Source organism: Gigantopelta aegis, chromosome 2 (assembly GCF_016097555.1).
Source record: "Gigantopelta aegis isolate Gae_Host chromosome 2, Gae_host_genome, whole genome shotgun sequence".
Taxonomy (NCBI): domain Eukaryota; kingdom Metazoa; phylum Mollusca; class Gastropoda; order Neomphalida; family Peltospiridae; genus Gigantopelta; species Gigantopelta aegis.
The window spans coordinates 38,630,590-38,644,330 of NC_054700.1; the positions used below are offsets into that span (position 1 = coordinate 38,630,590).

A 13,741-nucleotide genomic window follows, 5' to 3' on the forward strand; every position below is an offset into this window, starting at 1 on the left:
GATCTGGTATTTGAGAGAGAGAGAGAGAGAGAGGGAAAGGGAGAGAGAGAGAGAGAGAGAGAGAGAGAGAGAGAGAGAGAGAGAGAGAGAGAGAGAGAGAGAGAGAGAAAGAGAGAGAAAGAGAGTACCTTTTTAACATGCCCCTATACCACTAAGGTTTCGGGCATCCGGTGTTTAGAGAGTTGCGTTTTAGAATACAGAGTTATTTCCCTTGACATTGAATTCATAACTGTGAACGAACGTGTCCGATAACTGTTGAATAATTGTGACTGTCAGAGCGACAAGGAGTAATAATAATGTTGCTATATCCCAATTTTGTTATGTATCTTTCTGATTTATGAACTGACATTAAAACATATATAAGCAAATAATTCCACACGCCTACTGCTAGCCGAGACATTTTCGACTTTCTGAGCAAATTTCAGTGTGCGTATCATGTCGTTTCTATCACAGAAAAGATTTTAAAAAATTGTTTGTATTTAGTGTATAAAATACAAATTAAGTCATGTGTTTATATTTCACTCTAATTTTACTTGTTTGTACTATGTTACTCTCAGTGTGTCAGTATTACTTTATCAAAGTGCATTGACCAAAAAATCAAAGGAAGAAAATGTTTTATTTAACGACGCACTCAACACATTTTATTTACGGTTATATGGAGTCAGACATATGGTTAAGGACCACACAGATATTAAGAGAAAAACCCGCTGTCGCCACTTCATGGGCTACCCTTTTCGATTAGCAGCAAGGGATCTTTTATATGTACCATTCCACAGACAGGATAACACATACCACTGTCTTTGATATATCAGTCTTGGTGCACTGGCTGGAGCAAGAAATAGCCCAATGGGCCCACCAATGGGGATAAATCCCAGACCGAGCGTGCATCAAACGAACACTTTACCATTGGACTACATCCTGCAAAGGTTGAAATCTTAATGTGTGAAATTTGTCAGAAGTTGAAACGTATTTTCACCGCACCAGACATTACAATTGAAAACAATTGAGCATTAATTACTCTGATGTCTGTTGACCGGTCTTGGTGGTGTCGTGGTTAAGCCATCAGACATAAGGCTGGTAGGTACAGGGTTTGCAGCCTGGTACCGGCTCATTCCCAGAGCGAGTTTTAACGACTCAGTGGGTAGGTGTACGGCCACTAAACCCTCTTCTGTCTTACTAACCACTAACAATTAACAACTAATCCACTGTCTTGGACAGATAGCCTGGATAGCTGAGGTGTGCGCCCAGGACAACATGCTTGAATCTTCATTGGATATAAGCACGAAAATAAGTTGAAATGAATGAAATGATGTCTGCTAATCTGGGCTGAGAACTCAGGGAAATCAGTGACCCGTGACACAACACCTGATGGTGGACAGCAGAAATTTCGGTCTGCATTGTTTCCTGGAAGTCCTGTTTTCGTAAAGTTGAGTCTTAATTCGCTTACACTATGCCGGTTTGTTCAGGTTAATTAATTAAGGATTTTACATTTCTGAGCAAGAAATCAATCAGGTTTCCGAAATTGACAGGTTCCGGTTTTATCAGGTTTTTAATACATGGTTTATGTAAGAGAAAATACGGGACCATGAAATTTGGCCAGTTTTCACAGGATTTCGGTAAGTTCAGGGTCTGGTTTAGACAGGTTTCACTGTATTGGGAATAAAAAATTTATTATACGCCTCTCGTGTGCTATTATTATATCATGTAATACCACTCATACACCACAAGCTTACCTCATCGTTTTCGTCCATTTTGAAAGTGATCTTCTCGACAGCGTCTCCCATCTTGTGGAATAGCCTCATGACGCCGGCACCACTCAGTGCCGATGTACTCGTTGATTTAGGAAGGTCGCCGTCGCGCTCCAGGAATTCCTGAACGTCAGGGTCCGTCCTCAGAACTGGGTGCTGTGCTGTTCTACTCAGATATCTGTACATGAGGGATTTACTGAATGTAGTACGCAGTTATTGAATATAATAACAGTTACTGAATGTAGTACCAGTTACTGAATGTAGTACGCAGTTACTGAATGTAGTACCAGTTACTGAATGTAGTACTTAATTAGTGAATGTAGTACTTAATTACTGAATGTAATGCTTAATTACTGAATGTAGTACTTAATTACTTAACATAATACTTAATTTACTAAATCTAGTACTTGATTACTGAATGTAGTACTTAATTACTGAATGAAATACTTAGTGACTGAATGTGTATTTAATTTACTGAATGTAGTATATTGCCGTGTATTAGCCAACTTTTGAAGTCTAGAAATACTTTCCAAAAGAAGAGAGTCGGCTTATACACGGAGGCAACAAATTGGTTCATAAAATTCCGATCGAAAACAATCCCGACCCCGACTTACAAATTTTGATCAGACCCTTAGAGCCTTTCACAGCTTATGTAACAATAATTTGTGCACAATATCAATAATACACCCCGTCATGCAATATTATGTAGTTTTTTGTTCTTGAATGCATTAATAGTTTGATGAATAATAATAAAAATTACTTGTTTTATTGTCATTTCAATGGTAAAAACGTGTTCCGCCATCTTTGTTTGACACCTCTGTCTATATCATTTTGTAAGCTCTTATTTGATTGGATTACACAATTTTGTGTAAACAACAGCCATGGACCACAGAATCGTTTTTCTGTGTGGAGGGGAAAACAGGTATTAAACATGCCTTAATGAGTTTATTATTTGCTGTCCAGTGAATAATTTAATTACTTATGTGCAATGATATGTTGTTACAGCTTGAATTGTTTATTTTCCTGTTATGATTTATCGGTGCTAAATTATTTTTTGCACAGCATGGAAGATGTTAGCATTGCGATGACGATTACCGTGTCTGTAATAATAGAAGGGGAAAAAAATACAGTGAAAAAGAAAAGCACAAGTCTATTTGTTGACAGTATTATTGAAACCAATACAATATACAACTGGACAAAAGATGACTTCGGCTTATACACGAGGCCGATGATTTTGTACTTGATATTTAGGATCAAACTAAGAGGTCGGCTTATACAAGGAGTCGGCTAATACACGGCTATATACGGTACTTAGTTTTTGATTATAGTACTTAATTACTGAATGTAATACTTAATTTACTAAATCTAGTACTTGGTTACTGAATGTAATTATAGGATCTTAAATGAGCTGTTATTTCATATCATGTTTATGTTCTGAGTTAAACTTTAACAAGTGACAATGAAAATTAATTCACGAAATGGTAGCTAGTTTAATATCCTATTTATTACCCATAATCAATTTTAATTTATATCACTCAACTTATTTGGTTGACCTTCCGGCAAAGTGCACCAATCGAAGATATCATCAAATAACATTGAGATGTTACGTACCACTTGATGTTCTAGTGGAACAATTTGATATGAACCAAGATATTTTTAACCATATGGCTAAAAATACTTTTTTAAGTTACTAAATGTTTATTTTATACCTAAAATAACGTGTGCCCTTCGTCCTTTTTAATACCCCCAGGATAAATGTGCTAATCTGCTATGTTGTACCCATTAGATTTAGTTGGGACATGGAAAATCTCAATGCATGTTAAAAAAAATATAATTGACAAAATCTTTTTTTAAATTTAATTTATAAAGAAATAATCTGTGATGTAAAATTAAGCATTAACCTAGTGCTAACACTTGGACTTGTATCTTGTTAAAATGGTTTTTTAAATATGCAAAAATCATGTTGCACTGAACTCGGAAGTAGTAGAAGTCATTATTGGAAACGTAACAGACAAATGTTTTTAAAATATTGACTGTAAATACCGTTCCAGAGCAGCTCTACGTCTTTCTACAAAATCTGATGATCCTGATTCTTCTTTAGACATCTTAATTTTTGTCATTCCTGATAAACAAATATAGAATATCTACTAATAACATTTAATACATAACATAATATAATTATAAAGTAACTTATAACAAACTCTATAAAATAACATTTGTTGTGTATTGTTAAATTAAATAAAAATAATTACTATATGACATTGTGTATATTCTCAACAGAAGAAATTTTAGGTTCAGCTTTTCTGTCAATAAAGTAAGCCAAAATAACTGGATACGTGTGAAGATTATCAATTCGGAAGTCCCATGTTCCTGCTTTTAGGCACTGTAGAATAAACTTTTATGTAAGTATGGACATCAATTCTTTTAAGAAATATGATATCAATTTTACTCAAGCCAAGCATCTATAGCAAGAGTATTTGCATTATACCTTAACACTGGCACTCAAATAAACAATATAAATTTTAGTTTTATGTAAGTATGGACATCAATTCTTTTAAGAAATATGATATCAATTTTACTCAAGCCAAGCATCTATAGCAAGAGTATTTGCATTATACCTTAACACTGGCACTCAAATAAACAATATAAATTTTAGTTTTATGTAAGTATGGACATCAATTCTTTTAAGAAATATGATATCAATTTTACTCAAGCCAAGCATCTATAGCAAGAGTATTTGCATTATACCTTAACACTGGCACTCAAATAAACAATATAAATTTTAGTTTTATGTAAGTATGGACATCAATTTTTTTAAGAAATATGATATCAATTTTACTCAAGCCAAGCATCTATAGCAAGAGTATTTGCATTATACCTTAACACTGGCACTCAAATAAACAATATAAATTTTAGTTTTATGTAAGTATGGACATCAATTTTTTTAAGAAATATGATATCAATTTTACTCAAGCCAAGCATCTATAGCAAGAGTATTTGCATTATACCTTAACACTGGCACTCAAATAAACAATATAAATTTTAGTTTTATGTAAGTATGGACATCAATTTTTTTAAGAAATATGATATCAATTTTACTCAAGCCAAGCATCTATAGCAAGAGTATTTGCATTATACCTTAACACTGGCACTCAAATAAACAATATAAATTTTAGTTTTATGTAAGTATGGACATCAATTTTTTTAAGAAATATGATATCAATTTTACTCAAGCCAAGCATCTATAGCAAGAGTATTTGCATTATACCTTAACACTGGCACTCAAATAAACAATATAAATTTTAGTTTTATGTAAGTATGGACATCAATTCTTTTAAGAAATATGATATCAATTTTACTCAAGCCAAGCATCTATAGCAAGAGTATTTGCATTATACCTTAACACTGGCACTCAAATAAACAATATAAATTTTAGTTTTATGTAAGTATGGATATCAATTCTTTTAAGAAATATGATATCAATTTTACTCAAGCCAAGCATCTATAGCAAGAGTATTTGCATTATACCTTAACACTGGCACTCAAATAAACAATATAAATTTTAGTTTTAAAGGCATACTGTCACAAACCTCTGACCTTTTAAATGGCCTAACAAAGTATTACCTAAACAAATATAAATTTGATTTATCCCTAAATGTACTTTATTCACCCATGTATGTAACCACCATACTCCACTTACTAATGATATTTTGTAAAAATAACTGAATTATGGCAATGGTCCATAATTCAAAAGCTAATATTGCCAAGAGGGTTGACATGGATTTTACTCCATCATGGTTCAGTTGTGGTGATGCGATAGCTTGATTTGGTTTCCAAACATTAATGTAATTATCATTTATTATAAATATGTTGAGAAATGAGGTCCTTAAATCTGTGACAGTATGCCTTTAAACTGTTTCATTATTAAAAACATGATTTTCTATTTAGATGTGGATTTTTACCAAGAACACTTTTTTCAGGAGCTGGGGGTACGATGATTCCCAAGTGAGCGTGCTTCTCTTGTAATCTTGAATGTAAACCAAGGAAATCACTAAATCGCCGAGTAACCACAAGTTCGGGTTTTCGGAAAGCTGGAATGCTTGTCTGAAAAAAAAAGAATTAATGACCGATAAATTTATATGTATGTAAATATAAAACATATCATAAATGAACCACTAGAATTAAATAGATTTATCCAATATGCAGTACATTCAAAATGGAGAAAACTTGCATGTGGGGAGGTGCACTTGTTGAGGACAGGTAATGATGAAAAATATATATATTATCAGCCTTTTTGCATATACTCAAACAAATGTTAGGCACAAAAGACAGCACATACCTTGGTTTTTACTTTATACACCATGTAGGCGCCCATGCCGTCTCCCATCTTGCATGGGTCGATAACACTGATTTCCATTGTGAACTGGTCAGTTTCCTCTTCCTCAGGCTAACAAGTAAATAAATATGTTTGCATTCATGAGATTCTTAATATTTTCTAAGAGTGACATATAAAAAACACAGGCATTATTACTTGTGACTGAGAAAATAGGTTGAAGTGAACATTTCCTGGTACATTTCATAGTTCTTCATCTTGTTCTGTGTTCATCCGGCAAGGTTCCCAAATCATCTAAATGTAATATATTTTAAATTGACCTGTATTAAACAGCCATCTGACTTAAAAGGCCAGTTTTTTATACTCCTTTTGGAGGCTATTTAACAAAGATTTCACTGTATATGACGTAAAACAAATTCTCACACACACATTGCTGTTATTTTTTATAACACATACTGCTGTTAACACACATGTTTGATAACAATTTCAAGACATATCATTGGCTGCTCCTAGGTGATATCATCCAATGACAAAAAAAAGCATGATCTAAATCAATTACACTGTAATGTATCGAAAACTTGACACTGATTAGTCTGTGAAGCGTAAGTTAGGTATAAGCACTAGGGCCACAAATAGGTTTTAGTCAGAAAAGATGTTTAAATTTACATAAAAGCTGATTATTTTTTTAGGATATAGACGGGTTTTTCAGATTGTCACCCAGCAGTTTATGACATTTCAGTATTTATGACTTTTTTGGAACATTTTGTCAAAGCAAAATCAGTCTCTCGGATAATTCAACCTCATTTAAAGATTGTATATTCATATCAATGTCGGTGGAAATCTGTGAATGATTAAAAACATAAAATAATAAAGCACCTATACACACCACTACAAAAGCACAGCAAATAAATTAAAAACATGCAAGTGTAAATAAGTTTGATGGTTATTAAGTGAACCTTTACTAAATGCATCCTAAAACATAGAAAAATATTTCAGTTATGTATGTTTGTAGAAAACGTAGTGTACCATTTTTAAAAAGAAAGACTGACCTTATCAAGATCTAGATGTCAATGTTTAGCTGTTACTATTATTAGCTCTGGGATATTCCAGATATAGTCACATGACGTTGAAGTGGGGCACAGTTCACAAGGCCAAAATATTGCTCTTATTTTTTTATTTTTTTTATAAATGTAACTTATTATGGTGTTAAATGTGTGCAAATAAAATGATAAATAAATAATTTACTGACGTAACTTGCATGTAGGCCACACCAAAAATCACACCCCCATCCACTTCATCAAATTTTATTTTTTAATTATTAGTTTTTTTATTTTATATTTTAATTTTTATTATTAATTAATTAATTACCGGTAATGTATTTGTTATTATTTTATTATTATTAATCTTTTTAAACTTAATATTTTTTGTTTCTAGAAAAAGAAATTAAATTAAATTAATCATCAACAATGTACAACATTAAATGACCCTGAAAACATGCCTCTGATTAGTAATAAAATGTTCTATATACTAGTTAATTACAAAACAAACCCCTTTGACACTTACTGGTGATGCCCAAGAAAAGTACATGTACAAACAAAACAGGAGCATAGGCTGGGGGTGGGTGTCATCTGATACCCTCATCCGCTGAGGCTAAAATACTGTTTTAAAAGTTCAATATATTAGGCTATACAGGTGACCATGGAAATTATATTTGCTTGCATAAGTTTAAATTATTTATTATGCTTTTGTATTCACGTGTATATATGCATATGTTTTATTATTTACGTTTTTAGTGATTAACATGCTTCCATCAATTTTAATATGAATCTACACTCTTTAAATGAGGTTGAATTATCTGACATACTGGTTTTGCTTTCAGAAAATGTACTAAAAAGGTAATAAATACTGAAAATGCAACCAGATGCAATGCCGTCACATGTTATTATTGTGAAAGTTTCACTCCATTAATGGCAGACCGATCATGTGATTCTAAACATGGCCACGCACAGTACTTTGATGTCACTGGCCAATAAACCTGTCTATATAAGAAATTGAATACTACATTTGTGTCATTTATGATCCTTCCCACATAGAACGCCTTTTTTCATACTATGGAATTTACTATAATTTATGTATTTATGAGCCGACTGGTTTCTACATTGGACACAAAAATAGTGTTTTGGGTTGTTTTTTTGTTATTTCCAAAACACTTTTACTTTTCTTGTTACATCAAACTAAACTGAAATTATTTACAAAACATTTTTTTGCAGGAGGATGAGATGAACTATAGTTACTATTTGTCTTAAAACTCACTGTTTAAAATGTGTCCAACTTGCTTTTGCTTATTAGATATGTTTTAAAACAAGTCATTGTAAGATAAATGGTATCTAATGGCCACTCATGTAGTATTCTCTATTTACAAGTTTCAAAAAGTACACCTACATGTATACTACTCGTAAACTGGGAATAACAACATATAATATATAAATACAGACACCGACAGCATCGGTATTCTGATGAAGCAGTGTAGTATACACAAGTTAATACCTCATCCTTTGATTGTCTGGCATCCCCGGAACTTTTGGATACCGCGGTGGAGGAGTGAGACACAAGAACGGGTGGTTTTTCTTCTTTCTTAGTTTCCTCCAGTACAGGAGCATCAGCTTTAGAAGGTTCTGGTTCCGGTGCACTGGCTACAGGAGGAACTTCCTCCTCTTCATCGGAATCATCTAACTTCACCTCAGTGTTGGCAGCTACAACCACAACAACAGCTAAAATTAGCTTTGCGGTATATTTGTTATCTTCATGCGTCTACTTAATTGTTTACATTGATTCCATTTATCTGCTAGGATTGATCCCCATCAGTGGGACCATTGTGTTATTTCTCCTTCCATCCAGTGCACCACAACTAGTATATCAAAGGCCTGGGTATGTGATATCCTGTCTGTGGGATGATGCATGTAAACAATCCCTTTCCACTAATGGAAAAAATGTAGCAGGTTTCCTGTCTAAGACTATATGTCAGAATTAACAAATGTTTGACATCGAATAACCGATGGTTAATAAATCAATGTGCTCTAGTGGTGTCTTAAAAATGTACCGGTCAAATCAAGATGGGGCATAACATCCAGGGAGGCTAAACCCATCTAAAATAAATACTTAAATGATGTCTAAGCTGCTGACATTTTCAATAATTACAGTCACTGAATAAAGGTAATACTTTTACATTTACTATACTTTGTGGTGCTGGTGTAGCCAGAGGGTGGGGCATAAGTGCCACTCCCCCCTCCAAATCACATCTCCTACATCACCTTTTAAATTTTTAAGTTCCCTCATAACATGACTCATAGACAGTGTGGTTGCTCCCTCCAATTATGTGGTTCCCCTTCCCCCTAATTTAAAATCCTGGCTAGGTAAAAAAAAAAAAAAAAAATCATTCATATGCAAAAACAAAAATACATCATATTGCATGAAATCAAGCCTTTACAGGAGTCTAGCTTTTGCTCCTGATCAAATCATAGTCATACTAGTCCAAAGCTTTTATAAAATTTTGATTCAGGTCTGTGGATTTCACTGAAATAACAATTTCCTGTAGCATGTTAGCATAAACCACAGAAACAAGTTGGGGGTTTTTTATTATTAAGTAACATAATGCACCTTTACCATGATCAATGAAAAACAGTTTTTCATGGGTTCAGATTAATAAAAAAAACATTTCCCATAAAATTTGAAATCCCAACTCCTGCAACTGCCTACAGCAATTGGCAATGTGGTAGAATTGTTAATTTTCCATTGCATTTCTTTTGCTGTGGACTATATTCTTTTTTTCCCACGGCAATCCCTACAATTAAGAAAATGACCACGGCCAAAAAACATGCATAAAAAAAAAATCTAATATAGTCCACAGTATAAAAAGTGATGTCCATGATTGCCATGGCCAATTGCAGGGGTTGCATGGCATGTTTTTTTTGGCCATGGATATTTTCTTAATTACAGGCATTGAAATCCTGACATCTGTTCCTTAATTTTGTTGTTAATATGCTATTTTTTAAATGTGTGGAAAAGGGGTTTTATCTAAAATCGTTCATCTAAAATGATTATGGATTTCTCTCCAACTACATCGAAATGGAGTACACCTGAACCTAACAAAGAGTACACACCAGTACTGCCGAACAGATCATCCTCTGTGTTGTTCACGTGTGCTTTATCTGTTGTGACAGGCAGACTTGGGGGTTCATCAGCAAACAGGTCCTCAGAGTTTAAATTCGGTTGTATTTTCTGAATAAAATAAAACACACAGTTATGTTAAGAAAATGTGCAGCATGTTTGTAGGGCACTGAAGTCTCAATTTGTAGTTTCCACAGAGCTAGTTTCTAGTGAAAGTTGTTACAACATTTAGTCTTTGGCTAATAAAATATTCCTTAAATTAACCACATTTTCATAATTTTAAAGAAAATACTCTATATATCTGAAAATTGGCTCTTGTAGAGCTAATCATGTATACATATTAATTCATAAAACATTTCCTTCCTTTCTTCATTATTTTAAATGTTAATCATGAGGATTTGCTGTTATTTTACTTCTTGTAATATATGATCACGCTACTTATTTACACAGTTTTTTTTCAACTAATCTCTAGAATTCAGTTTAACAGCAGTTATTAAGCATGCATAATAAAAGTATGACTCATGGGGGAGGGGGCCAAATGATAGAAATAAGATAGATATGTTTAAACTAATTTGACATTTATTAATATAATTATAAACTTTGAAAAAAAATCGATTTTAACATTTATTTTAAATACCCAAAAATAGGCGTAACTAGAATCCTTTACAAATAGGATAGACGTGTGACGGTGTCGACTTGCATCAAAAACAAACAAAAAAAATTGCATTTTGCTATTTTTAAGAATGTATCATGCATGGCGTTTCCTATAATTTATGAAACATGGCTAAAAAATATTTCTTTAAAAAATATTGGCTAGTGCATATCCAGGTGCATGTATAAATGACAAATGTACTTTTTTGGTCTCGGGAAACAACTCGTCATCACTCTTTTGATCCTCTTCCTCATCCATTGGGGGTGGTTCAACACCGTCCGCCATCTTTGTTGTCACGTGATAGCTAATGCAAAAGTTACGTCCCTTTGATCGTATGCAAATTGGAGTTATTGCTCTTCGATTAAGTCGAGATAGATTTTGTTGGCCCACCCATTACCAATAAAGTTTGTTTTGTTGAACAACACCACTAGAGCAGATTGATTGTTTTCTAAGCATTAAACAATAGCATCATGTTAACAGCACCATGCCGTGCAATCCTTGCAATTGCCCACAGCAATCGGCAATTATATGGAGATTGCCGTGGAGTTTTTCATTCTCAACGGCATTTTTTATGCTGTGGACTATTCGATTTTACATACTATTTGGAAATAAAATAATTATTAAATCATAAAAATAATTAATTTAATGATGCATACAAATTTTATTATAAATACAAATTATATATTTTGTAGCCCACATCATAATTATTATATTAATAATTATCTTATCATTTCAAAATTGTTAAAATTTATAATTAACATTACCTGAAAATTGCATCAACAAAAATTATATTCTGCCCAAATTGCCCTGTCCCCTCGACATTCAAAGTACACGGAAACACATCGGTACTAAATATAGATTATACTAATTCAGATTCCCGTTGTTCGTTTCTCTTATATGGCAACCCAAGCTGTTATAATACTCATAAGACATATTGCAACTATGTGTTAGCTACAGAAAATAAATGACAACATGTAAGGCATGTAAAAAGTTAATATGATAACTTTATTCTATGTAAACCAGTAATCACTAAGGCTTTGCTTCACCCCCAAAGACCCGGATGATCGGTAACTAGGCCGTGTGACGTCACGCCGGTTCCGCGAATTGGATGTCAAACATTTGGTAATTCTGAGTCGCAGTCACCAGAGGAAACTCGTTGCATTTTTTTCTATTACCAACATGCACCATCCCAGAAACAGGATAGCACATACTACGGTCTTTGATATACCAGTCGTGGTGCACTGGCTGGAATGAGAAATAGCCCAACGGGCCCACCAACGGGGATCGATCCTAGACCGACCGCACATCAGGCGAACGCTTTGCCACTGGGTTACGCCCCGCCCCTTTATTTTTTGGACCAAATCAATTCCCTTTTTTTTTTTAATGTACATTTATGAATTAGTTAGTTAGTAAATAAATAAATAAAAATATTAATTAAAAAAAAGAAAGAAAAAAAAAAGAAGCCCAACAACGAAATCACTCCACAAAAAAAACAAAAACAACAACAAACAACAAAACAACTCTGGCTGAATTTATGAAGCCTGTTTTTTTCTAAAACTGAGAAGAAAGTCTAAAAATGCTTGTTGTTACACAGGCCCGTACGCAGGATTTTTAATGGGTGGGTGCGAATTGCTCGTGATGGGACCAATCAACATAAAAATAACCCCTCAAAACAACAACGATTACGTAACGTTATTTAAATTTAATAGAGAAAAGTGGACCTTTAGTAATTTGGGGGGGGTGCGTACACACCCGCACCCTCCACACACACACCCCCCCCCCCCCCCCCCCCCCCCCCCCCCACCCCTGCGTACGGGCCCCTATTTTCGAAGCCATCTTAGAGCTACGAAATCGTAAAACCGTCGTAGGTTGTGACGTCACTACAGCGCACGCCTACGATGATTTCACGATTTCGTAGGCTAAGATAGCTTCGAAAATATGGACCCAGGTTACATGCGTATTTAAGACATAAACAGGCTCTGTAAATTCGGCACATAATATTTATAATCGCATGGTTTGACCATTACAATTCGTTCATGCCAATAATCGTGTTCAGTCAGATAGCCATAGACCAGATGAGGGGTGGGATTTAGCTCAGTCGGTCGAGTGCTCGCTTGAGGTGCAGGCGTCGAAGGATCGAACAACCTCGGTGGATCCATTCAACTGACTGGGATTTTCCTCGTTACAACCAGTGCACCACTGTCTTTCGGAAAGTGCAAATAAAATATCCCTTAACATCCAATAGCCGAAGATTAATTAATCAATGTGCTCTAGTGGTGTCGTTAAACAAAACAAACTTTAACTGTAACCAGGGCTGTACCCTCCGGGGGGGGGGGGGGGGACAGAGGAGCAGTTGCCACTCCCCCTGAAAATCCAGAAAATAGCATGCACATCTTAGGGTTTAATTTGTATAGTGTTTCATTTGTTTATAAAAAGTAGTGACCCCCCCCCCCCACCCCACCCCACCCATAGGATTTTGATCAGGGCACGGCCCTGTTACCGTAGCCTACATTATGTCCATTTGCTTACATTTCGTTATGTACTATAATATTAGGAGATTGTGCAAACGTGTATACTTTGTATTGGAGGAGGAAGTGCTTGTTCTTTGTTACTGTTAGTTTTGCAAAAGTACCTAACGAAATACAAGGCGACCAACTTTCCGGAATTTTCCGAAATATCCGGAATTTTCGTCCCGTACAAATATGTAAATCGTTCGATAATAGGTTGACTGACGTTTTTACAGCATTAATTTATTAACTGTCTAATGCATTCATTCATTCGTTTATTCAGTTGATTTTTTTTTTTCATTATTTCCTTCGTGATAAAAGTAAAAAGCAATTA

General features: G+C 34.3%; 1 protein-coding gene across 2 annotated transcripts in view; it reads right to left on the bottom strand.

Moving 5' to 3' along the window:
* LOC121385114 (sorting nexin-2-like) overlaps positions 1–11,266 on the bottom strand; it is a 36,000-nt gene extending 24,734 nt beyond the window's left edge. The window contains exons 1-7 of one of the 2 annotated variants that reach the window (XM_041515654.1): positions 11,102–11,266; positions 10,242–10,359; positions 8,629–8,834; positions 6,088–6,195; positions 5,711–5,852; positions 3,792–3,870; positions 1,734–1,926 (exon numbers count right to left, since the gene is read on the bottom strand). In XM_041515654.1, the coding sequence (XP_041371588.1) occupies positions 1,734–1,926; positions 3,792–3,870; positions 5,711–5,852; positions 6,088–6,195; positions 8,629–8,834; positions 10,242–10,359; positions 11,102–11,185 (930 nt within the window). In that variant the 5' untranslated portion in view covers positions 11,186–11,266. The remainder of the gene's footprint in view (positions 1–1,733; positions 1,927–3,791; positions 3,871–5,710; positions 5,853–6,087; positions 6,196–8,628; positions 8,835–10,241; positions 10,360–11,101) is intronic. The other variant, XM_041515661.1, reaches the window with a different exon arrangement.
* Between the last annotated feature and the right edge of the window lie 2,475 nt (positions 11,267–13,741).